This window comes from Cygnus atratus, chromosome 4 (genome assembly GCF_013377495.2).
Source record: "Cygnus atratus isolate AKBS03 ecotype Queensland, Australia chromosome 4, CAtr_DNAZoo_HiC_assembly, whole genome shotgun sequence".
Taxonomy (NCBI): domain Eukaryota; kingdom Metazoa; phylum Chordata; class Aves; order Anseriformes; family Anatidae; genus Cygnus; species Cygnus atratus.
The window spans coordinates 30,640,595-30,667,119 of record NC_066365.1 but is presented as its reverse complement, the minus strand read 5'-3'; the positions used below and the strand labels follow the sequence as shown (position 1 = coordinate 30,667,119).

The following is a 26,525-nucleotide window of genomic DNA, read 5'->3' as shown; positions in this document are numbered from 1 at the left end:
TAGTGCTGAGGCCAGTTAAATTTGATGGATTCAAAAAAGGGAGATTTATTTATCTGGCAGCATGTGCTGAAGTGCTTTGCTGGATTGGCACTTTGTGATACTATGCATATGTAACCATTGGTAGAATTTTTTTTACATAGTCACTCTGCACAATCATGTTTTCAGCTTAGAGCTAACTAACTTTTGCGATAGGGATGAAGAAGAAAATTCTTTGAGTGGATAATTTGGTTATTAGGTGTTTAATGCAGTCTTTCTCACATCAGTGAACCACAAATTGCATGTTGGCAGCTTGTCTCATCTAGTAAACTTACCTGTAAACAAACCTGTAACCTTAAATGATTTGACTGTGTGCGAGGAGATCATTGAAGGCTGGGTGTAGGTGGCCTACTGAAAGAAAGAGGGAGGATGCAGTTTTTGCCTCTGTGCAATCCTACCAAACAGATGCACTTTACCATTGAGAGAGATACCCCGTTAGGAAGAAAATTGTAGACATATTTCCAAGAAAGGAATTCTTTTTACATTAGAAGTCTGGATGAAAGAGCTAACGTCCCTTCCCCTTAGTGCTTCCAAAGAAGAAAAGGGGGTTTATCCCTCCCTCCCTCCCTCCCCCCTCTTTTTTTTTTAATATTTAATCTTGCAGTTTGTTTATTCATTCTCCTCACCCATGCTGGAGCCTTAGGCTTTGAATTGTGTTTGGTAGGTACCTCGTACAGCTGCTATCAGAGGTGCAACTTGCAGCTCCATTATAGGGTCTCTGAGGCCTGGCCGCTCTGATCTGGCAGCAGATGGCTGCTTGATGGAATATTTCTATCTTACTTTACAGTTCCCTTGAAACCCAGAAGGTTTTCTGTGGTTTCTCTGACCCTGAGAATGAAGTTTTCATCCTAGTACCCCAAACAAGTGGAAGGTAGCAGCAAAAAGATACAGGCATAGGCAGAGATGTCCTTTTTGTGCTAAAAGACAGTACAGCCTTACTTTCACTTACTGTTGCAGTTCGTAACGATCCATAATTAGTGCTCAGCGAAAAACAGTTGGTGTTGGTCACTGAAGACAGAAAAATGGGGACTATTCTTTGCTCACTCTCTATACTTCTGGGCATGTTTGTACTTGAATGCATCAGATATAGTAGTTTGAAAATAAGCCAGAGTGGACACTATTTGCCATGTCATTCTGATCCAGCATAGAACATCTGGCCATTCTCTATGATCACAATGACCAAAAAAAAAAAAAACCCACTTTGCAATGATATGTTGATAAGACACATTTCTAAATAAAACACCATAAGATTTTGTATTTTAAAATCATATGACTGTGGTCATTTCTTTATATTTCCTCTTCAGTGGCTTAGCAGCTAATAAGTTTCCCATCTGATATTAATACCAAATAAAATATGTTATCAATCTTATTAAAATCTAAATTGGGACAGTAGCAAAAGAATGCTTGTTATTTATGATCAACTAGAATTTAATACTTTCATAGGCCAATTCAGACACTTTCATCTTTATTAACATTCTCACATCCTCGTTTACTTTAAATGGATCTGAAGAAAATGATATCTCTATGAAATACAATTTTTTTAATGCTTAGGATAGCACATGTAACCCTTGTAGGAAACATAGTTATGGCTAAGTGAATATCTCCTTATGGCCAACATTTTCTGTAGTTGTTGATTACATTTCATGAAGCTACCCACTTATAATTGAAGGTGATTTTTATCATGAACATTCACAAAAACAAAATGGGAACTTCTTAGATGGGAGGTCGAAATAAGTTTTCCCCATGTGATAACCATTTTCTAAGGTTAGCTTTTTCAAAAGGTAGCTACCTGTTCATGCTACTATTCCCATTTCAGAGGTGCCTGTGGGGAATCTATGAGATCAGACTTGCATTTTGTCTCTTGTGATGTGAGCCCTGTGTTAATGGTGATGTTTGGAAGCCTTGTAAAGAGCAGTGCTTATTGAAACCTAGACTGACGATGAGTGTGACCTTTCAACAGCCTTTGCAGATGTACTTTTTTATGATAAGGGCTTCCTCAAAAGCTCTTTATCTAGAAAGCTTTCTCTGGATACCGGAAGCTCAAACAAGGAGTGTTCATAGACCTTCAGTCACCTCAGTGTTTTCATCTTTGTGGTGAATTGTGAACACAGACTTTTTAATGCACTGATACATTCCCTTTCATCTTGAGTTTAAATATTATACTTGTGAACAGGTCATTCAGAGGATGGCTCCTGCTGAAGCACAGTTCAGATTTCTGGGACAACAGTAGCTGTTCAAGTCTAAATTAAAGGACTTGGAATCTTTTGATTTAAATACCATATATTTCTCTTCCATCTTCTCAAAATTAGATGAGCATGGTAAGATAAGTCTCTGGAAAGCCCATTTCCCAGTTGTGTGATGCAGTTGTGTGGGGCAGGAGAACCACAGCAGCCAGTTTAGCTTCATTTGTTTCTCCATTTATAAAATGAAGGTACTCAGTATTAATAATTCATCATTAACCACAATACCCTACATAAGTATTCAGTTTAACTTATTCATTAACTGAAGGCATGTGCATTTTGTATACCTGTTGCAAAATATGCCTACCGCTTTGTCAAGTCCCATTTGCTGTTACGATTCATCATTCAGTGTTGTCTGGTTCAGAGGAAGAGCACAGGCAGGTGTTGTTAGGGAAAGTTCACTTTAATTGTTATCTTCCTTTTTTCTTTTGTAGGTATTTTCTCAGTGCTCAGCTTGGCATCTGAATGTACTACTCTTGCTGCTGAACTTCCCAAAGTGTCTTATGTGAAGGCCTTAGATGTCTGGCTGATTGTTTGCCTTCTCTTTGGGTTTGCATCACTGGTTGAGTATGCGGTGGTTCAGGTAATGCTAAACAATCCCAAAAGAATTGAAGCTGAAAAAGCCAAGATTGCTAAGGCAGAGCAAGCTGAAGGGAAAGGTGGAAACGCTGCCAAAAAGAACACTGTGAACGGCACGGGGACTCCTGTCCACATCAGCACTTTACAGGTAAGAGCTGTCAAGCTGCATACGGAAAATCAGCATTATCCTCTATTAACGTAGTTCCAAAAATACACTGCTGTAATAGCTTTGGATGGTACTTAATCTTAGAAGTGGCCAAGACACTAAGAACATACTGGTAACTAATGGCTATCCACCCTGCCAATTGTTCCCTAGTGATTTGGGGTCAAATGTCTAAATGAAAAATTTATCTTTTAATATCTTAGTACCATGGTTGTTGCTGAGCTTAAGGTAAATAAAGCAGCAAGCAGCTTTACAGTTGCTATTTTTCTTTTAATAATAAATAGCAGCTGTCAAACTGTAACTATTCAGAGGACAGGACTTTCAGTCAGTATTTGTTGAGAGCGTACTCAAATAACACCCATCTCATTGCTTTCCTTGGAGCAGCCACAGCTGCACCACATTGCATGTGAAGAATCTCTATAGCCAGGAATTCAGAAGTCTTGACATTTGTAAATAAAAGACGATCTGTTTGTCTGTCAAACAGTTCCTGCATTTCTTGTGTTGCCAGATAGAGTGAATCGGTCAGAGCTCATTCTGTGGATGAAGATTAGATGTACATCTTAGCTCAGGCCAAAGTTTTCCATATGCCCCAAGAGTTACTAGACATTCCAGGCCAGCTGCCCCCAGTCCTGAGTAATATTTAGTTGATATTTATTCTATGGAAGAAAATACATTGTGCTAAAATATGCGGAGTATGAATTTGGCTTATAGTTTTCAATGGCTCAACAATTTAGATGTGTAAAATAAAGCTATTTGGCCAGATCCAAATGATAATATCGGTAGCATACCATATTAGTTTAAAGCTTCTTTAAGGAAGGAGTCATTTATGCCAGGATGGCAGAAACCCAGCCCTAGTATAAAGCTGGCATTGCCCCATGACTAATTACCCCCAATTCAGAGGAGTTGCTGATAGCACAGAGCACTTGACTACCGTAATTCTCATCTGATAGAGCCTCCTGGGAACTGTTTTGGCAGGCAACCAAGCTCAGCTTAGAACAACCCACTGTCTGCTCTGACTTGAATCACAAGTAATTCCCTAACCCCAGGCGACATGGGAACTGAGTAGAAAGATGGCTTAGCCACAGTTTTGCTTCCACTAAACTGAATGTGTTACAATTGTGGTTAACAATTTGTGGGTCCCAAATTCACCTCTTTCTTGTGACAAAATAGTTGCAACAGTCCAGCAGAGCAGCATAAAATCTATTTATTCCTATTTGGAGTATTTAACAAGTGCAAGTGTAAAGCTTAATCAATGACAAGATTAATAAAAAACTTTTTTGATAATTGTTTTTTTTTGATAATTTGACTTTTGATAATATGAACAAAAGCATATTGCTAAACTGCTGACTCTCCTCAGTGTGTGCACCTTAGTGGGTGCACAGGGTGCTTACCATTGTCATAGACACAGAGTATAAAATGATAACTTTTGCCATCTTTGCTATCCTGTCATCTTTTAATATTTTTTCCAAGAAGATGAGCTTGGTTGTACAGTGTATTTCAAGGCTCAGAGGAAGGGGAGTCATTACCCACAAAAATTTGGTAACATTCCTCATGAGTGGTGTCTAACAGCAGGCAGAAGGCTTTTAGGATTCAAACCTTAGTCTGCCCTCTGAGATCTTGCAGTGTCAGGTCCAACATGTCATATTTGTCCTGCGCTTTTCAGTGTGCTCCCTATTTGTTATCAGAGACCTTTAGCATTCAAATATCTGTAGTGTCCGCAACAGTAATCTGTGTTGGATTTGTAAGGAGTCCTGAGCTTGTGTAGCTTCTGATGATCTTTATGCAGATATAAAACCTTTGTTTGTTGAGGCATTTTGGAAATAAGTACCCAATGACATAAAACCTGGCCATGTGGTTCAGTGGTCTCCTTCTCTTACAGCCAGTGATTGCTTGTGTCCACTCACCTGCTTTGAAATACAGCCTACTTGTGGAAGGGTGATATGAGCTGGGACTTGCTGGGAAGATCACCAGGCTGAGAGGAATGATGGGCCCTGACTGATGAATTGTGTGGGGCCAGGATGTTATACGACCATGATGCTAGTGCATTTTGGAGAGGACAGAGGTTGGGAGGTTGGGACAATGACAGTCTAGCTGAGCTGAGAGTTGGTGGAAGCTCCAAAGGAACAGCAGGGCAGGGACTGCCTGCTCAAGTCGTTTGGAAGTCAATGGAGGCAAAGAAGAAGGGTATTCAATTTCCATAACTATGTGAACAGGGATTGCTTTATATTATAGAAAAATTCCAAGAAAGTTGTATTCATCTTGTGATAACTTAATAAGCCAGAGTTCAGTTCCAAAGAAAAGTGATGTTTTTAAAGTGTGAGATACATGAGAAGTGAATGACAATCTGAGGACTGGGGAGCAGAATGACTGACAGGCAGAGTGGCTGCAGTATATTGTTCCTGAAGTGCTTCCTTTTGGTTAGAAGAACAAAATTTTTCTGAAGAAGATAAGAAATGAAGATCAACAGGTTATATTACTCTGTACATCACAGCAACATGGAAGAGAACATGAATCAAAGGCAGGTATAGCTGATATGGAGATAATTCAGGTAGAAATTGTTCTCAGGTATACACTGAAAATACACTAATATACTTCTTCTGACTGTCATGGATTTGCTCATATACCAACAATTTGGCATATGTCCGAGTAGGCTAAATGGCTCAGAACCACATATAGAGCATTTACCTTGTAACTGAAACACTCCACCGGACCAGTACATTTTATTTCAGTAAGACAAAGATAAAATTAACTTCTCAAAGTTACATGTTTGGATCACTGAATCTATACTTGGATGTTATAAATAAGCCGTATGACTTCTAGAGGTGTTGAACAGCTCCAGGAGCAGGTATTTAGCAACTTTCAAAAGAATGATACATTTAAATCGGTAAACATGACTTTAGATGCTTACATGCATCTACAGATGCACCATGTTCTATTTATTTGAACACTATAAATATACCTAGCTGAAAGCTCCTTCTCTGACCTAGCTATCCCTTAGGAGTACTTGAAAGTTCTTAACCCTGGAGAAGCCTGTACTACACTCCTAAATCAGAACAGGTGTAAATCTTTCATTAGCTCTGACTCCTAATCCAAAACTAGGCCTGCCCCACAACATTTGGCTGGCTCCCATAGAGAGCTAGCGACCATCAAGTAAAGAATGCATTTGTCATATGGCAAATATGCAAGGGAGGGAAATGTTAAAGAAGCAGGTAATGGAAAAAGCTGTATGTTGAAAGGCATAAAGAATAGGAAAGCCAGAGTGCCGTCACAGATCTTCAATTGCTGTTTCTCATCAGGGTTGTGTAGGACTTTGTGTGAGGAGAGAGCACATACTGTGATAAATATCTGGAAAGATGTAGGTGAACCAATACATTCTCCTAAAGGACAACTTGGAACTGCATCCCTGAAATGAATGTGCATCCTTCAGAAATGTTTAAGGATGTTCTAATTCTTTCCTCACAAGAGGAATATGGAAATCCAAATGCACTATGTCATGAAACCCAGAAGGTGATACTAAGGAAAAAGTGAAAAAGGGCATAGCTGGAAATTTCACTGTAGCTGGACTTGAAGCAATGGATAGACCAGATGGGGCTCAAAGGTAAAGCCAACCGGAAAAACCTAAAAGCACAAGACTCCAAGTTGGGGAAAACAGAAAGCATGAATAATTCCATTTACAAATGCTTCTCCAGCCTAAATGAAGCACTTATTTATTATGAGATACTAACTAAGAAATGCTGTTACATAGTCATAAGTTTAATTAGAGGGGAATCAAGTTTAAAAAGAGAAATTGCTTTATTTCACTTCAAAATTCACCTGATCCCAAGGCCAGGAGCTTGCTGGAGTTGCCCAAGCTGCAAGTCACACTCTTGCTGCCTCTCACTGGGGAAGGGGTTGGTATTTAAGGTGCAGCAGGGGTGTTGGGGTGGGAAGGTCCCAGGCATGGGGAGGATTTGAGGGAGCACAGGGAAGCGAGTGGGGGACATTGGGCTTCCTTGCTTCCAGTCCTCATGGAACAGCTTGTTTGCATGTGCTCGCTCCATTTATGAAAGATTAAAATGGCATCTGGTCTGGACACTTGGCATATTTCATATTATTGAAAAAAGAGCCAAAACAAAGGACATGATCATACCTAAAACCACATTTATGACTAGAAATTGGGTAAAGGAATAAACTTTACATTATATCCTAAAAATTAGAAGCTTGATGCCATTTGTAATAGAAGGTAAGGAGAAGAGGTCCCCTGTAACAAAACCTGTCAGTGTCTCCCTGGAAATTCTTAGCTGAAAGCACTTCTGGCACCATGTCAGCAGTCAGTGATCATGACTAGTGGTCACCAATAGTGATAATGAAGATGGCAGAATGAAAACAAAGTTCACAATTTGAGAATCAGACAAAGATGGAGAGAGCCTTCTATGGATGCATAGCTTCTCCTCTCTACCAAGTCCTGGGTACTGGCTGAGGTGAAAGCTGTTGCCAGTATACACCAAACCCCTTCAAAGATCGGTGCCATTTTAAGCCCAGAGAGGTTTATCAGTATGTCTGTGTGAGTAAAGTCAACAGGTACATTCTGGCAAGATCGCCCTGAATCTGTAGAAAAAAAAAAAAAAAAAAAGAAAGAGAAAATTCAACATAAGCACTTGTGCTAGTTTTGCTAGGAGCTGTAATGGCTGTGCATATACAGGCAATAAGCCATGAGAAAACTATTTGGCTCCCTTAGCTCATAGTGGCTGCAAGTAGATGCTGTTCTAAGCAGAGGAGAAAATTATACAACCTGGTGGTAACCGCTGGCAGTGTTTTTTTATTGGGAATCCTCAGTAGGAGTTTGAGTTTGTTTCCTAGCAATGCAACACCATACAGTGAGAAAAACAAGCAAAAAGGGAAATGTTTTGAAGATGAATCAGTTTCTTTTTTTCTTTCACTGGTGGCGTGATTACAGGGAGCGATTGCACTGTTAACTCTAACAATACTCCTCCATTTGAAAAGTCACATTTTCATCAAGCCCATCAAGCTGTCCCCCACAGATAATGCGCTGATGACTGAAGTGAACATTTGCTAAAAGAATGGCTCTGGCAGATGATGAATAGGTCTATGCAAGTGGTGGTATTAGCTTTAAACCCAGTTATTTCTGAAGAGACGTAGTGCTATTGCTTGCCTTATCTTGTCAGAGCTGCATCTAGTCTCTGAAACCTGATATGCGTTATGTTCATCTCAAACTGATTTATAGTATACCTGATCACTGGTGGTGGTGACCCATGGCTACCTGATCTTCCCATATTGTGTTTTCACTTTGAATGAGACTCAGACACAGATTTTTATTGTAGAAACCCAGTTTACATTTTAGCTTGTATGGAAAACCACAGGCTACAGTCTATTTTAATCGTTGCTGACAGCATTTCAGGTACAGGGTAGGTACTTTCTGCTCTAGTGACTCATGTATCCATCCTTAGAGATAATTCGGAACATGAGTGTAAAAGCCCTGAGCAATCTCATTGACCCTGATTTGAGCAGGGGGGCTGGACTAGATGATCTCGAGAGGTCCCTTCCAACCTCAGCTAGGCTGGGATCCTGTGATATTTTGTGTATAAGTATTATTTGTGCTGTAGTTTGTAGTTAGTAGTGTAATAAGAATTCACAGGGAATACAGTATCTGGAATGTGATAACAAATTCCTGCTGCCTACACCATAAAACATACTCAATCTGAATACCCACTAATGCTTAACAACTACTTTATTGATGATCTAAATCCATCATTATGGTAAAAGCAGGAAAAGAGCACAGGACAAGTGCAAGAAAGATTAATGATGGAATTTGTTACAACTATACCTTCATCTGGAGGACTTTTACACAAGTGGCAGGACTAGCGACAGATGTGCATGCCAAAAGAGGTTGGGTGAACGGAAGAGAAAATTTTATGTCAGAGGAGAAGTGCTTTGTAGGTCAGAGAGTGCTGTGTTGCAGCAGGGAGGCAATTCATCCTGCAGGGCTCGTGCTGAGTTTGAGAGGCCGCCAGTGCTATAGCATGTTCAAAGCTTTGCTAGAAATTATACACGATGCATATGTCCTCTCAAAAATTCCTAAATCCAAAATTGGGATCATGGGATGAACGATCAAGTGAAAAGCTGATTTTTTTTTCTGTTTACACAAAACAAATTTAGTCTAGTTGTAGTATTCTTGGTATTGTGAAAGGACAGATTTGATGAATTTGAAAACCATTTTGTCTCATCTTTCTGGGATAATTTAAACAAAAAATATGAGTAATGACGGTGGGCTAAGAACGTTCAAGACAGCTACAGACCAGAAGGAAAGCTGTACTAATTAAAAACAAAACAAAAGAGAAAAATTGAAAACAGACTCCCCAGTGACTGAGTGACTGTAAACTAACTCAGCTTCAAACATTTCTCATTTCTTCTTACCGGCAAAAGGAGAAATGGATAGCAATTAATAGAACTTGAAATCCAGAAAATATTGGAAATAGATAACGAAAAAGTATAACAACAACAAAATGACAAAAGGGATATATGGTTAGCATAACTGAGGTCAATAGCAAGTTATTGCATGTATATAGCAATAATACAAAAAACAGCCACAAGAGTATTATCCCAATATTAGATAGAGGTGCTGCAAGTGTCCAGAATTAGCAGAAAAGGCAGAAGTGTTGATCAAATGTTCTGGTCTGTGTCTGGGGAAAAGCCAGATATATGCAGTCAGATGATGAACTAGTTTCCATCGACAGTAGCTGATGAGGATGTTAAACAGTACCTATTAAAGTCAGACATTTTAAAATTGGGTTGTCAGCTAAAGTTGCCTGTAAGATTTTTTAAAGATATGGTCCATTATTGCTGTGGAACATAAATGTTGATTTTGTAATAAAACTTTTTAAACAGGGAGGGTTCCAGAAGACTGCAGGAAGCTAACTTTGTGCTAGTACTTTTAAAGGCTAAATGGCATTATGTGAATAATTATAAGCCTGGCATCAATCAGTGGAAAATACTAAAGAGCTAACAGGGGCCAAATAATAATAACTCATAAGTATTATTATTAATATTCATAATTAAGCCCCATGTTAGCTAATAAATTTAAATGAGTCGGTGAAATTAAAGGTGATCTCCATGTTTATTGATTTAATCAAACATTATATTTTTAAAAAAGATTATCAGTTAGTTTGACAGAGGTAAGGGTATGGAGGTAAGAAACTCTGAAGAACATTTGGCTTCATATGTCAGCCTGATTACATCATCTGAATTATGCAAAATCAAGGCTAGATTTGTTACTGTCTGTAAGTACTAGCAGTTAATCAGGCTAAGTATAGTCATGCCTCGTGACTGAAAATTGAAGCCAAATAAATTCAGGTTAGAAATAAGGTACATATGTTTGTGAGGAACAAGGTTATGGAAAAAAATTCCCCATTCTGGATGTTTTTTTTTTAAAGGAAAATCTAGTGTAAGTGGTCCACACACTGCAACTTTGGAGCAGAGGCAGGTGCTGAGTTTGTCAGTGAGCCTCCCTCAGCTTAAATTTTTGAAAAGGTGAGAATGGGTCATCAGAACAGACCTTCTGGCTTCTAGGAGTCATTTTTAGGTATTTCTGAACTGTTCATCAAAGGGCAGGTGTCCTGTCCAATGTAAACCCAGACAAGGTGGCCCACTCCTGTGAGAAACTGGAACTAAGTCTGTGTTTTGGGCCAGGCCCCAGGAGCCATGGCGCCTTTCCCTGCCCTTCTCCACCTCCGCGCCAGTGGGAGGAAGAGCAGCTGCCTGCCTCTATCTGGGACACGGCATTCACAATTTGAGTGGCACTCCCTCCTTCCGAGACAGCCGCTCCCTGTTCCCAGTGCAGTAGGTCTGGGGGAGGCATCCTGCAGGCCGGACCTGGCCCACGGGTCACGATGCTGAGGCAGGGTGAGGTAAACTACACAATGTTTACCTAGGTCAACTTCTGTGTCAGGATGAAGTTGAAAGTATGTAAGAGGTATGGGAAACCATACGTCTTTAACAGTTTTACCTTCTACACAAATCTTTCATGTGGTACTCTAAAATCAAGTCCCATGGAATCATTTTCCATTGGAATGGTCCTCATAGCCTTTGGTAGGCATCAGGAGTAGTGTTACACTTCTAGCACAAACAGAGACAGGGTTAACGAAAAGCAGTCAAACTGCATTTAATATATATTACCTCACTTGTTTTAGGGAAGGTTGCAGGTGAGCTGAAGAGGATTTAGATGAAAACAACAGAAATATTGGAGAGTTGAAGAGATGTATGAGAAGAAATTAAAAAATATGTCCAGGCAGAAACTGAATATAGAAAGTAGAAGCACATGAGATGTAAACCCAGCGAAATGAAAGGAATTTTTTTATACAAGAAGCATGTACTTCGAAAAGAAATATTTAGGCCAGGTTGCTCTTACAAGGAAAATGGTGTCACCCTGTTAAATCACTAGTACAGCTGATACTAAACTAAGCACAGCTCTGTGTGAATGTGGTGTGAACTATCTTCTACTTGTAAGGAAGAGGTGACCTAGAAGCTATTTCCTCAGTTCTCCTTCCTGCAAGTGAATGAGAACTGATTTGTAAAAGTCTTGACCAGAATACTCTTTAATACTGGAGTGGGAACAGGAATATGCTGTGTTGTGCAAGGAGAGCATATAGATGGGCATTAGTATCAGAGTTTTACAATATATCTCTGGTAGTATGAAGAATGGACTCATACTTTTGCAAATCCAAAAGGAAGCCTGTAATTTCATACATGATTGTATTTCTCATTACAGCCCTACTAAATCTTACTCATTTTGATCGTGAGAAAATTAGGAATTTGATAAATATGTAGTGAAGGAATAATATTCCTGTGACTCTTGAGTTAACATGCAGTCCAGTCCTGCAAGTTACACTTTCATTGCTCAAGGGTCTGCTTCACAGCTTGATTGAAGACATCTAAGACTGGGGGGAACTTATCAGATCACCAACTACCACAGTTCTTGTTATTCAGGATAACCTGTCAGTTGTCATAGAGAAGCTAGTAATATTCTCCAGAATATTTTTCATTCATACGTAAGTCTGGTACCATAGTCCATTATAATTATTTTAATAACTTACAAAATGTGCTAATGCAAATATCCTGAACCATCAGCCTAAAACTGCAGAAAATAAGAGGTGGAGAGAGCTGAAAGGAGAATACCTGAAGTATTACCAAGAATACCTTTGTGGTGGAGGGATAGACTGTTGGGAACAAGGGATGGGGAGCTTTTGGAAGAACCAAGTTTTAGTGGATCAGAGACTCCAGAAAACCCCAGGCTAAAGTTATCTTAACGTCAGTTCCTTATGTCTGCCACCTGGTTTGTGCACCAGCACTTTTTGCAATAACTCTCAGTTTAAATATGCAAACAAATGGCATTAATGATGCAGTTATGCAGTTATGTTTCATAACTGATACCTTTTTTTTTCTCTGCTTTTCTGTGTACTCCAAATGGAATGAAACTTCGTGAGAGACTTACCAAAGTCACAAAGCACAGTGCCTTGAAAGAAATCTTCAAATTCCTTCAAGCTACCTAACAGTGCAGGGTGATCCTCTTAGAGATTTGTTGTACCTGAAATAGTATCTTTCTAAAATGCAAGGAAGGGAAGGGAATATCAGAACCTTTTTTTTTTTTTTTCCTAAAAAACTCTTCCATTTGAAGGACATCAAATGCCTTTTTCTTTTAAATATTCATTGTATGTGCCAATAGGATTGTCTGGTCTGTAGGAGAGGGAGATTCACCTGGGATTGCTGCTTAGCACAGTAGTACTTGATCACCAAAGTCCTTGATGGAACTGTGGGAAAGACAGATATTCATCTGCTCAATTTGGATTTCCCAGTTACACCATTCTCCAGGGTACCGGTGGGAAGCATGGAGAATGGTGTCTCATCTTTGCTGCATAGAATCATAGAATCATTTAGATTAGAAAGGACCTCCGAGATCATGAAGTTCAACCACTAACCTAGCACTGCGAAGTCTACCGCTAAACCATGGCCCTAAGTATCACATCTTCATGTCTACATCCCTTCTTGGATGGTGACTCAACTACTTCATTGTCTTTAGAGAGGCACCAAGGACTACAAAGAAAGTCCCTTCTCACCTTGTACTTCTCACCCTAGAATGAGATTTAGGATCTCGACCTGGATAGTATGTAGAACCAGAACAGATTTTAATTCTTGGATCAAACACTGAATTTTAGGGTTAATTCTGAATGGAGCTTCCAGGTCTCAGAAAAATGTAAGTATTGAATAGTATCTTTCCTGAAGGTTCATCAGCACAGGACTTATTTCCAAAAATATTCTCTACAGAAATACTCCCTCCCTTTCTATCATCTTAAAATGAAGGAGTCTAACTATAGCAGGTTGCACAGCATGAGGCACCTTGTGCATGAAAAATTACACAATTATGAATGTTTGGATTGGTTTATATGATTGACTGATCATCCTTAAGTACTTATAAAGCAACCATTCAGCAAATTAGGCTGATGTAATGTATCCCTATCAACAAGTAATTTCCTATATGTTTGTTTGCAGTGTTCTCTAGCAGCTGCATTACGTTTGTTAATGAAATATGGTGAGTAGATCATGATTCCCCTCACTCTTTATTTCATAGGTTGGTGAGACCAGATGCAAAAAAGTTTGCACTTCGAAATCTGATCTGAGATCCAACGATTTCAGCATTGTTGGAAGCTTGCCAAGAGATTTTGAATTATCAAATTATGACTGTTATGGGAAGCCCATTGAAGTCAACAATGGGCTTGGGAAATCTCAAGCCAAGAACAACAAGAAGCCTCCTCCTCCCAAGCCTGTCATTCCATCAGCAGCAAAGAGAATTGATCTTTATGCAAGAGCACTGTTTCCTTTTTGCTTCTTGTTCTTCAATGTCATATACTGGTCCATATATTTATGATAAATCTTTTATTTATTTTTTCATGTGTAAAATATATCTCATTTCATTACCCCTTCCCAGTCATGAAGGCCACTGTGTGAAATTTGCATTTGCAAAGCAATATGTTGCATTTTGATGCCATGCGATTGTACTGAAAATATGGCATCTGAAATCTGAATGAAAGCATGACACTGCAATGTCTGTGCTCTTACCAACGTTGTATATAAATGTACAGCATACATCCTGCTTTAGGAATATATGAAAGATAACGCATACGACATTATAAAGCTGAATAACTCTCTTCAGTTATTAGTAATACACAGAGATTTAAAGTGTTTCTGACAATGACACTGATGTGCACGTTAAGTATTATTAAAACCAGTATTCTAGTATATGTAGTATTCAACAGCTTTTCTGCTGACTTTCAGAGAAAAAAAAATCTTGCTCTTGTATAATTTTAGACGGTGCTGTTGAAGGAAAAGCTAAGTTGTGAAATATTATTTAGTCCTTGTAAGTGAGGGCAGCATTGATTAAGCTGAGCTTGTCTATGTGGAAAAATAAAGATCAGAGAATTGCTAATTTTGTAAAATCAGCTCATTTAGGAAAAAGAAAAAAGAAATTGTATCCATCAAGCAAGCACACTTCAAAAGTGTGTGAGAATATGCTGACAATAAAGCATTGTGCCCAATTTTGACTGCTGTTTCCTTAGGCACAAGCTAGATATTACACGTCAAAAACAAACCGTCTGCTTTCTGGACTAAAGGTATCAAGACTATTGGAGAAGCATTACAAGGTGCAGTTCAGTATCAGATTATATTACACATTTTTACATTACTCTGTCCTCTGGCCCATCTTTTCTAGTGTCTTGCAAGCATGCAGTATAAAAGTCAAAATTTCTTTTTTGTTGAATCTGATATATGTTGCTCATTTTGTTTTGTTTATCCCCTTGAAAGCCTTCAGTTTAAATAAACTATATTTTTCATGTTGAAATCCCATTTTAACGCTAGTTATACTTTTTAAGCTTGCTTGTTGTAGCGCCTATGACCAAAGCTAACACCTAGCCACCAGTAGAAATGAAGAAGTGTCCAAAGGTCTAAGGCCCTGAGACTGTTAAATACATCATGAATGCTTGTGTCTATGTGCTAATTAATGGCTGCCCTCACCTGCTCATTTATCCGGCTGCTACGTTTTGGAAAATAAGGTCCTGTGCACGCAACAGTTCTGATCAGAGGCTGCTCTCGATTTTCCAGAGGAAACCACGTGACGTGGAGACTGCAGAAACACGAACTCCCCAGGGTGTGTAGGGCAGGAATCCGTACCTGTGGTCTCGCATGGGTGCCAGGGTACACCTCTCTGTAAGGGCAAGTCATGAGGTGAAACACAGCCAAATGAAAGCTTCTTGTACGTAAGGCATCCGAGTAGTATATGTTCCTTGGGAACACATAGGAACTATGCTTCAGCCCTTGTCAACATACCATAGAGAACCACGTTTCCACTTGTAAAACTGGGGCATAATGTTTAGTTAAAATATTGAAATACGACAGTTCTTACTAACTTGGCAATTCATTGAAGGCAATACAGATTATTGGCTCCTCATAAAAGAGGAAAGGACTGAATTACATAACCCAAATATTCCATAAGGTAAAAACAGATAAATTCACATTTGTTGTGCTGCAGTTCTGTTATGTGTTGAGCCCATGCAAGGCATAAGACTCTCCTATCACTTCTGTGTTGCTGCCTGCTCATGGAGCATTGTCCATGTACCACAAACCTGCACAGTCAGAAGGTCAGCTTGGGAATATATAAAGAGAGAACCAGGTCACGCTGGGTTCACCAGGCACCTGACGGATCTGTTAACTGTGGTTTTCTAACCAACTCCACATTGAGATCCATAGCCCAATACTGGTTTTAGGTTGGCTTTCCATCTTTGAGATTCTTGGTGATTACTGGCCTAACATCTTTTTACAACTCATGAGACAAATTCCTACAAAAGTTTCTCATTCCTGAGTCTAGAAGCAGCAATTCATATTTGGGTGGAAGAGATCTGTTCAGAATAAGGTTACACACTTTCCACCAGCTTCCTTGCCATTTTCTCATGGAGATTTCAAAGAATATCTTTGCTAGGCAGCCTCAGTTTGTCCTTTGGATTCCTTTATCATTAGAGGAAATATAAGGGAGATCCCAAATGTTTCAGAAGAGAGATCCTAAATTCCTCCATGTTGAACTGGGGGAAAATACGGTATCATTAAGGTCTAGTTCAAAGTTTCAGAATTTTTGCCTATTGAAGGTATTTACAGAATTGTTAGAGACTCTAAGAAGCAATAAGGATAACTCAAAGAGACGAAGGAAGGGAGGGGTAACTTTTATAGATACAATCAGAGTGCTATATTTATAGACATTATTTATTCTCATACTTGTATTTTTTCTTACAATATTGGAAGGCAAGAAAATAATGATCCTGTGTTAGAAATTATATGACTTTTGGAAGATAATTTTCTTGTTAGAACTCTTATTAAATAATTTATCTGTAATTAATGTCCACATTTTATCTGTATAATCTCAATTATAGATTTTATTGTTAAATTAATCTTTGTTCCTTCTTGCTTACCTGCTCACTTGATGGCTTTTGTGTTTTATCATAAAACATGTGATCACTAATACACTGTAATTGCTTTCCAGCTCACACAAAAGGAAGCAAAAGGAATGTGTACTATTAAGATAAAGGCTTTTCTTTCATTACTGCACAAAGACTAAGGACAGAAACAAAGTTTAAGAGGAAATTTGAAACAATTTAAAATAAAACAGTATCAGCTATAAAGTATTAATATTTTTACTTACACTAGATAATATTGCAGTATTTGTACTACCTCAGAATATATTAACTTGTCCTACTGAGCAGTAATAATTGATTTATTTTATTTTGCTTCTTTCCACTAAAGGTCACTGAAAGTTTTGCGTATCATATCACATTATGGTCCTCCAGCACCCTCTAGTTGTAAAATTCTGCCTGTTGACTTATTTCCAGAAGAGGTGCAAATATAAAACTGTATAGGCAGTAAGGGATGCTACTTGATAATATGAAGTAAAAATGCTAATAATTTAAAAATAAATGGACATAAAATCAATGGAAAGATATAGAAACATGCCAGCAGTATGATTTGAAAATTGTAGAAATTAGGACATTCAAGCAGTAGTAAAGGTGAGGCTTATGAAGAACACATTAGTAACTGCATTATCTAGTCGTGATGTCTTAACAAACTGCATGATAGCAAAATCTGTTTCTAAGGGAGACCATCTGTGTTTCAGCTGACATTTGCTTGAAGTTCTCCTCTTGACTGGTAGGCGAGTTACAAATTTCTACCCTTAACATAAACCTCAGTATTTCTTTGGCTCTTAAGCATAGAGGGGTAGCATCCAAATGGCTCACTCCTTTCCTTCAAAGCGTTATGAACTTGTAGGTTTCTTTCTGCTTCAGGTTTTCAGAACACATTCAGACCTGTCAACAGGAAGTGCTGCTGGAGATGAATTAATTCATTGGTTAACTTCACCCACAAATTCAAGCTATGCAGTAAGTAAAGATGTGACCTGAAAAGTGTATCAGCTGCTATGCATTAATACCCTGTTAGGATGCATGAAATGTATTGTCTGAAGCAATTTACTTCATTCTCAAAGTGTGATGTAAATCTACACCTTACTTTGTGATGCTGGCTAGACTCATACCTGATACCCAGTTGTAGGAGCAGCTCTGCGGAGCTTTGGTCACCTCTTTTTTTCAGTCTCCTGTTAATTCTGGCTGAGATGGTAAAAGCGAGCAGTGTGCCTTTTCAGCGAGGAAGGGAGTTTATTTCTATGAGTGCAACTTAAAGAAGGCTGACCACTTACTTAGAAAGTAAGGTTTCATCCTTTAAAGTCTCCATATTAATTTCGACTTGGTAACAGGAAATCTGTGGGTAAAGAGAAAGCTGTTTCAGTGCCCTACTATCCATTAAAGATAATGTACTAATGCTGCCCTTTGGGGTAGTTACAATGAGTATGACCCACAAAGATTGATCTGCCTGTGGAAATGCACTTATCAGTTATCCTACCTTATTTTAAAATATTTTGCTCTGGAGAGAGACAATAACTTACTTAAGAGATTCTGTCATATATATTTAGTTAATTTATTAAGAGACTTTATAATACATTTGAGAGCATTAGTCTCTTCTTCAAGCAGCTTACCATTGCAGTTATTGGATGACTCGTGCTGAGGATATTTATAGAATAGATAACAATAAATTATTTATTTCCAAGAGAGTGCAACCTGAGTGTATGCAATGTCAAGCGATTTGTCAGGCTATAGAGATAACTTAGTGCTGAAATGAGTACAAGAGTGGTATATAGCAGATAAGGGAATGATAGGACACCATTACTTGACACTTTGGTACACTAATTCTGGGATTAGAGAAGATAATGTTGAGAAAAAGAGGAACTTAGGTACAGAGAGATTAAATAATAGTTTTCTTTGTGTCTACAATTTAATTTGCTGGCTGTAGTAACAATATCCTATAACAATTGCCTTCTTATACAAACATGAAGATTAACTTTTTTAAAAAAAAAAAAAAAAAGCTCATCTGTGGTGCCAGAAAGATACAAAACCTGTTTCTTTCCATAGGAGACCCTACACTGGAATAAAGGAGGGCCAATGGTATTTACAGAAAACAAATTCAGCTTTAAACACGTAAATTCTCGTTGTTACAGTTACGTCTATACCAATGTAGAAAATATCTGGGCTGCTTGCAGCACGCCCTGGCATTTTGGCTGACTTTGGGAACTCGCCCACCTACCCACCTACCAGAACCTGTCCTCACTCCGTCAGCAGTAGCAGTGCCAGTAGACGTTAAAAATAAAAATCACAGGTCTGTTTGGAAATCTTTCTGAAAACCCTTCAGTGCTATGAATATGTCTATGCTGCAGTCACTAAAATGTCTGCAGCTAATGCAGGCTTAGCCAAATTAGCTTTAAACTCGCTGACTTGGGGACCGCTAGCAATGTAGCCATGGCAACGGCAAGCCTGGGCTGAGAGGCCTACCTGCTCGCGTAGGAAATTAAAAGGCAGACTTTGGTGTTAACCCCCACAATGCTTTATGCTGCCTTGCCTGTTGTGCTCAGGCACTTGGTTTGGAGTCAGCTCGCATGGGCATTTGCCAGCTTGTGTCTGTGAAACCTAGACACACGCTGTGTGATGCACGGCGGGCTGGAGCTGGATTATTTTTTCCCACCGGTGATTTGAAAGATGCCACCATTAAGATATGTGTCTTGACGTCATACAGCACTTCTGCCACACTTGATTTTGTGTACTGACAGAAGCGTTCACCAGTGGTGCCAAAAATGAAACTCATCACACTGAACCAATACAAGTGTAAAAGAATGAGTGGGATTCAGCCCCCTGAGTGTGAAGGAGGTGGCCTACTGAGCCTCAGTCATACAGACTATCCCCTTGACACGTTAAAAGAGCCATTAAAAAATCCAAAATGTAAAACAGGTGTATAAACCACATGTCTTTTAGCACAAGAACCTAAATGGCTTTTCCCCTTGCTGCCCATGACTCTGGTTCTGGGGCAGAAAGCAACCAGTAAAACAACATGGGCTACTAGGAGCTGCTGTCCCCCCAGGCATTTGCTAAGCCATATAAAGTGCTTTGAAAGAAAGAAGTCTGAAGACTGTGGAGTAGAAAGAGTAAGTTTTTGGATAACTGTTTTCCACCTGATAAATTCTTCGGGCTGTGGCAGTAGATAACTTGTTTTTTATATCTATCTGTGCATGTCTATTTCTTTCCATGAATATCCACAGTGGGAGTCTTTTTTTCACTTGGGGAAGCAAAGACAAGAGGTTTTGGGGCCCAAGAAACCCTCCTGAGGATAGGAGGCCAAGCTGCTGTACCACTGCCTCCTACAAGACCTTCCAGCTCAGAGGAATCCTTCTCTAATGCCACAAATTGCAAGAAAAATTCCTGCTGAAACCACTGCTGCTGCTGCTGAGAGGAAAAGCTGTGCGTAGGCAGCCCCTGCGTTTCCACCCTCTTTCTCTGCAGCGTACATCGTGATAATCAATAGCACTGTTTAGCTTCTCTGTTCTGCCAAGCGCTCCTTTCATCAAGCCGGTGTTATTTCTGCACCAGCATGCTTCAGCTGTCCCACCTCTCATCTCAAACAGTCCAGGCGAGAATCTACGCAGGACCCCGTGAAGGCAGCACTCCAGCCCCAGTGCTTGAGAATGGATGATCCAGGACGCATGAGGAGGCTCTGGGCTCCCTGGCTCTTCAAATTTTAATGCCAGTTGCGTCACCCCATTTCGGTTACGTCCCTATAACTCACAGTAGCGTGTTATCTGGATAAAAACTCTCTACATGCGTTGCATTTTCTAGTTCAGAGTATTGAATTTCTTGTCAGAAGCAGAATAGGAAAAAAAAAGTAGATCATCTGACATTTTTTTAAATGTTGATTTTCTCTATTAACCTTAAAACTTGCTTTTGACCCAGAGGCTAGGGAAATATATTTCTCAGTGTTTAATAAGCCCTATGTTGTCACAACAGATTTATCAGTGTCTGAGGCAAGCTCATTCTTTCAGATTCATTTGTTTGTTTCTTTGACTCCCAAAGGCCAGCTCATTGGGAAACATTAATTTGCAGACTGGCTATTTCAAAAGCATAATGCTGACAGGAGCTGGCTGTAAAAGCTGGCGTCTTTGACCAGTACCACTCCAACATCTGTTTCTGCATCGGACAAAGCTGGTCTTGCTACCTCCCCTTCTTCCAACCCATCCCGCTCAGTCGCAGCCCTCTGTGGGGTGTTGAACCTTCTGGAGGTGCTTCAGGGTCAGGCAACTGTGGAAACCATCTTCTTTTTCTCAAGCACATACAAATAGTTTACAGCATCCAGTGTGAGCTCTAATCAGCTTCTAATCAGCTTCATGGAATTAAACTTAAATCTTTATTCTTTCCTATTTTCTAAATTTTCTCAATTTTTTCCTATTTTCTAGTTGGCTGTTTCACTGAGGTGAAAATTTATTTCAAAAAATAACTGTCTTAAATGGATAAACACACATAAATAATAGCAACTGAAGAATGCATTTGGCCCACCATGGCCAAAAAAAATAGTTCCTGATTGTTTTCTCTGGACTTAGAGCTCTTCCCTTCCTGTGGTCATCAAGCCAGGAAGGCTCCGGAGGATCTACTACTGCTTAAGTCCTTGTGGCTGCCATACAGGAGACGCACGGAGATGAATTTTGTGCTTTGTACCTGCCCAGAGTGGCTGCACTCACCACAAACTAGTTACGGCTGCATTTCCCAAACCCTGCACCTTAGCAATAGCATGTTCAAGACTGTCACCAGTCACTACTTGATGAATTTTTTAGTTTTTAATTTTTTTTAAACAGAGAGGCACTTTCTTAAGAAGTATAACAGCAACAACACCATAATAATATTCCCAGATACTGCAGTTTCATGGGAGTGTTTTATTCCACTACTGTAGAATACCGAATATTATGAATTTCACCATGGGAGACTTTAAACAGAAAATGTATATCCAAATTGGCAGCACTTTATTATCTCATCTGTTACCCATCAGTATGCCTTATTGCTCTATTTATCATATACATCCATATTGTTCCCATTTCAGGAACAGCATTTTAAAATGGGAATCTTTCTAAGTATAGGAGTTATTAAAGCATACTACGGCTTATCCTATTTTTTCAAAGGAATATAAGATGGAGATAGTGTATTTTACATTACAGTATTCTTGCAGCAAGTTTACTACTGTCCATGAAGAAAGTCTTGATGAAATTAAATAGGTGGGAAAAAAATTTCATGGAGTGTGCAAATGAAACAGCCAGGAATAAATCCATTTATGCAAGACTCACGCTGAGAGGCTGATGAGGTTTGACAATTGGAATAAATTATATTGGCTGGAAGGAGAATCCATCCTTTAAAGACAGGACAACGCTGAACCTCATAATAGTTTTCATTTGGCAACTGAAAAAGATAGCTTTATGGAAAAGACCGGGTAGTCTTATCTACTAGAACAGAGCAGCTCTCCTGCAGTGTGGTTTTTCTACCTGCTTATGATGCAAGAATGCAACTGATGAAGTTGTCTCTTCTCTGGCCAGGCAGTGCGGTGACTGCTGTTAGCTACCTGGCATGTCGTGCACGACTGGCGGCACAGCTCTGTGCAGCCACACTCCGAACATCCTTAGTAAGTGGGGGTCTGTAGCTAAACACAGTACCCACTAACTGAAGAGAGACAGGGGTCCCTTCCCCGGATCTCCTGTGCAAATCTGGCAAACTATTTCCTCAATTTTCTTACATTCCTCTGCATCAAACAAGGATGATAACAATGCTGCTTCCTTTTGTGCTAAGGGCCCTTTGTTTAGATTGGGGTGAATATAATCTCTTGCTGTATATAGTACACTACCTTAAGGCACTACCGTGATGCACACAAATAATTACAAAAATTACGTTAATCATTAATAATAGTTTCAGTCATGTATGGCAGTGGCATCTGTATTTGTTGTCTCCCAGCCTCAACATTTCAGGAGGTAGTCTGCCTCTGATTTCAAGTCCTTGATGTTCCCCATCATGTACAATGGTTTTAAAGTATACTTGCTTTACTCTCAAAGGAGAATTGAACCCACTGCATGTATACATTCTTTCCTTTAATATTACTCCATTCTGATCTCCAAAATAAATTCTTAACATAATCAAACATTTCCTTCCTTGGATCCAAATTCTGCAGAAGAATCTGCAGAATAACAAATGAAAAAGTGGTATCTTCTATAAAGGTACGTTTATTCATTTATAATTTGACGGATATATTAATTCATATCCATATGTAGTATAGGAGCATTCATATGACTGAATCTGTTCATTAAAACAGATTGTCAGGATTTAATAATTTTCCAGTATTTTCTTGTTCCATGTTTACATTACTACTGTTTGGCAAGTATTTTTGAAGTACATCAATATCATACTGTGTATTTTTTCAGTCTCATATAAAATAAATCAACTGCTGCCATGGCATAGAGTTAGCTATGTGGGCCAATGGATATGAAATCACGCGCTGGAGTAAATCCTTCAGTTGAAAGTTCAGAACAAGTGTTGTCACGTATAATGTAATCAATAACTACTTTTTTTTTTTTAAGAAAAATGGTGATTAGTTAGTAGTATTTTACTAGGCTGTTAAAATTAGTAATGCTATATTGTAGTTACTCAGTATATTGCTAAGTTAATTACAAGAAAAAAAATTACTTTAATAAAATGGGTAACAAAAACCATGGACATATTATCTGGGGTTTGCTATCTCAGTCCTTGAGATAGAAAGCCCACTTTAGACAATACAATTTCTTCTTTATAGAACAGTTGAAGCTAGAAATTTCTGCTCTCTTTCAATTTCCCTTGGATTTGTTTGCATTTTGTCTGTTTGTTTGTTTTTGTAGAGGAGGTCTTGTGTGTTTTGGGTAAGCTCATTTCATTGCACCTGACATTTAGCCGCTGACCAACTGCTAAAATTGCTGTCCTGTTTTGTTATGCTGCTGAATAATAGGCAGCCCAGTGGAATAGATGCAAATAGGCTGAGGGTTCTCCTTCAGAAAATGCCATTCCAGACCAGTATTTTCTTCAGATACCGTCAGTGAACACTTCTGATAGTTCTAGTTGTAGAAAGAGCAATCATTAGATCATACTAGCAGGTCTGTTGGGGTTAACAGAAAGGCATAAAGGCTGTATTGACAGTGAAAGCGAGCACATGGTAGCTTCAGCTGGTACTGACAGGTAGGGGACAGCCAGAATTTGGGACAGAGGATGGACTGTGGTATGAGTATGCCAGAAGTTGGCCACGTATTTGTAGCTGTGGCATAAACCCGTTCTCCATCTGCAGGTTTTTTCCCTTTCTGGTTGGTTTAGAGTTAGGGAAGTGGTTTGGCTCAGTTCAATCTTGTGTTTTTGTTGTGTACTCTTAACTGCTGTGTTTGAGCTGCCCATAAGACTGCCTTAGCTTTTAATCTCTGTCTTTTTAAGTCCTTGATGCAATGTGTTGTGAATGTTGACCTGTAATGAAGGCAACTGTACGTTTGAAAATGCTGAGAACCCAGCTATCTGTGCACACCATCTCTCTGCATACATCTTGTTTGGGCAATACAATTAGCAAAGAATAAGGTAAGCCTCAGGTAAAAGCACAACTAAATAGAAACTAATAATGGCTAGCAGTTAATCTGTATAAGATAACTTTCCTTCATAGCATAAATGAAGTTTCAGTAAAGACAAGCAGCATTATTTGGGTTGTTTTGCATGCAAAAAAAAATATTATAAGCAGAAAATTCTGTATTATAAGCTCTGCAATTAAATCCTATATTTAAAGCAATTATGCAATTAGAAGAAAGTAATTTTCTGTGCATTTACTGTGATGTAGATGTAGTTCTAGTCCTAAGTACATAATTAAGTACCTCATGAGAATTGCTTGGTTTTCCTTACGATTCTTTTATTTTTATTTTTATTTTTATTTTTATTTTTATTTTTATTTTTTTTCCTTCTATAAAAGCTTGACATTAACACTATATTTTATCACAGTCTCTGGGAAGATATGCCCATGCAGAGGTGAGAGTAAAAATATCTCTTATCTGTACCGTGAACTAGTTCTGGGGCTGAGCCACTGGAGTGGCTTTTCAGAACTAAAAATAAACTTCAGTTGAGCACAACTCTGCACATTTCTGTGATAACTCCAGTGAGCTGCTTCTTGACAAAAAGATTTTCTGTAATAAAAATTTTTGATGCCCAACAAGTAAACAGGGAACCCAAAAGACATTTCTGTTGCTTAAAGATTGTAACAATTAGGATAAGAAAGCTGATGTTTCCAACAAAAGACTTCTAATCTTATATCCTATTTTTAATGGGATACTTAAAAGAATACTTTTAAAAATGCATGCAGTAGGTAATTAAACAAAAATATCTTTATGTCTGTTGGATATTTCCTGAAGAAAGAAATTATTATCTTGTCTCATGCAATTCTATCTATTCCTCCAACTTAATTTATTTTTAATGTTGCTAGGTGCTTGATCTCCATAGTATAATTTACGCAGCAGCACAATTTGTCAATTTGTCTTTTACTTATTTATGTAATAAAAAACATTATTTTAATATTTGCTGAAAATATTTTTTTATGATTGGTATCATTTTTATTTTTATTAAATAAAAATAATAATAAAAAACAGGCCATGTTTCATTGATCTGTGTTTAATCTGTTACTCGCTATGGCTTTAATTTCTCTTTCCTAGTGACAGAAGCCCTAACAAAACTATTAAATGATAGACGTAAAAAATAGGCTGTAGTAACACAGCCAATGTTTAAACTGAATCTTTATCATGAACATCTCTCTTTTTAAAAGTCATGTATTTGTGGTGTTTTTGTTTTGTTTGTTTTGTTTTGTTTTGTTTTTCCTTTTAGAACTCTCACAAATTTCCAGCTTTACTCAATTTATTGATAAATGAATCTATGGCCTAGTTCTCAGTTACCTGAGGACGCATAAAACAATTTTACATTGCCAGCTCAATGTGAAGTGGTTATGCCCATGACTAGCGGCCTGGGTATAAATAGAAATGGATGCCTCTACACCTTCTGTAAGGTTCAAGAGGGGCAGATCCAGGCAGCAGAAGAAAAACGTGTGGTTTAATTTACTCCTGTGATGACTGCAGTGCATTTTGTTCTGCTTTGCTGTGGAGGGAGCGGAGGGGCCGCCTGTTACGGGTGCGCTCCTCACGAGGCTGAGAGCTGGCCAATTTGCCTGTGCTCTGTTCAGCACCCAGTGCCTGGGTGTCCCCCTCCAGCGAGGGGATGTTGGTGGCACCCAGCCTTGTCCCCATGCCCCTCGTTGGCTACTGGTCTCCAGCCAGAAGCGGGGCAACACCCCGGTGTTGCTGATGCAGCCTTCTTGGTTATTCTCAGAGCTGCGGGCCTTCCAGCCTCATGAGAAGGACGTGAGGGAGATCACACAGGTGTGGTGGTTTTATGCAGGAAGAGGAAATCATAGGAGAGAGCTGCTCCTGTACTGTGCAACGTCAAGAAAAGCTGCCTCAGTTGGATTAAGGAGTTTAGCATAAAAGTTAGGATTATTGGCTCTATTGTTGCTGAAAGCGTCTTTGCAAAGCTTATTTGAATGCTCTCTTGAGTCCCACATGAGGTCACAAAACAAGTCGTGGTATTGATGTGTATTAATACTGCTGTCAGGGCTTCCATTCTCCAGAACAGTTCAGTCTTCAGGAACTAATTTTGCCTTGTCAGGTTACAAAAAGAAGTTACATCTCTCAGGCTGTTAGACATTGTCGAGGTTTCAGATCTGTAACAGGTTAAAATTCTGAAAAGATCAGCTGATTCCTCCATGTTTCTATGGTAGACGGAGTAGGCATGGATTTTATGGATAGCTTTTATGAATGAAACATTAAACCAAGAACGTGCCCTCTCCATGTTGAGATAGATGATCGTTACATGCTCCATTTCCCACGGACCAGTATTTGTCCAGTATCCTTGCTTGAAATACTGCCTCAGCACTCTGTTACTGTAATGACAGAAACGACTTCCTGCTATTCG

The 26,525-nt window shown here is 38.9% G+C and overlaps 1 protein-coding gene across 1 annotated transcript in view; it reads left to right on the top strand.

Moving 5' to 3' along the window:
* The window catches only part of GLRB (glycine receptor beta), a 49,672-nt gene extending 34,771 nt beyond the window's left edge, over positions 1-14,901 (top strand). The window contains exons 8-9 of the mRNA XM_035550024.2: positions 2,711-3,003; positions 13,640-14,901. Coding sequence (XP_035405917.1) covers positions 2,711-3,003; positions 13,640-13,936 — 590 coding nt within the window. The 3' untranslated portion in view covers positions 13,937-14,901. The remainder of the gene's footprint in view (positions 1-2,710; positions 3,004-13,639) is intronic.
* Positions 14,902-26,525: the final 11,624 nt, after the last annotated feature.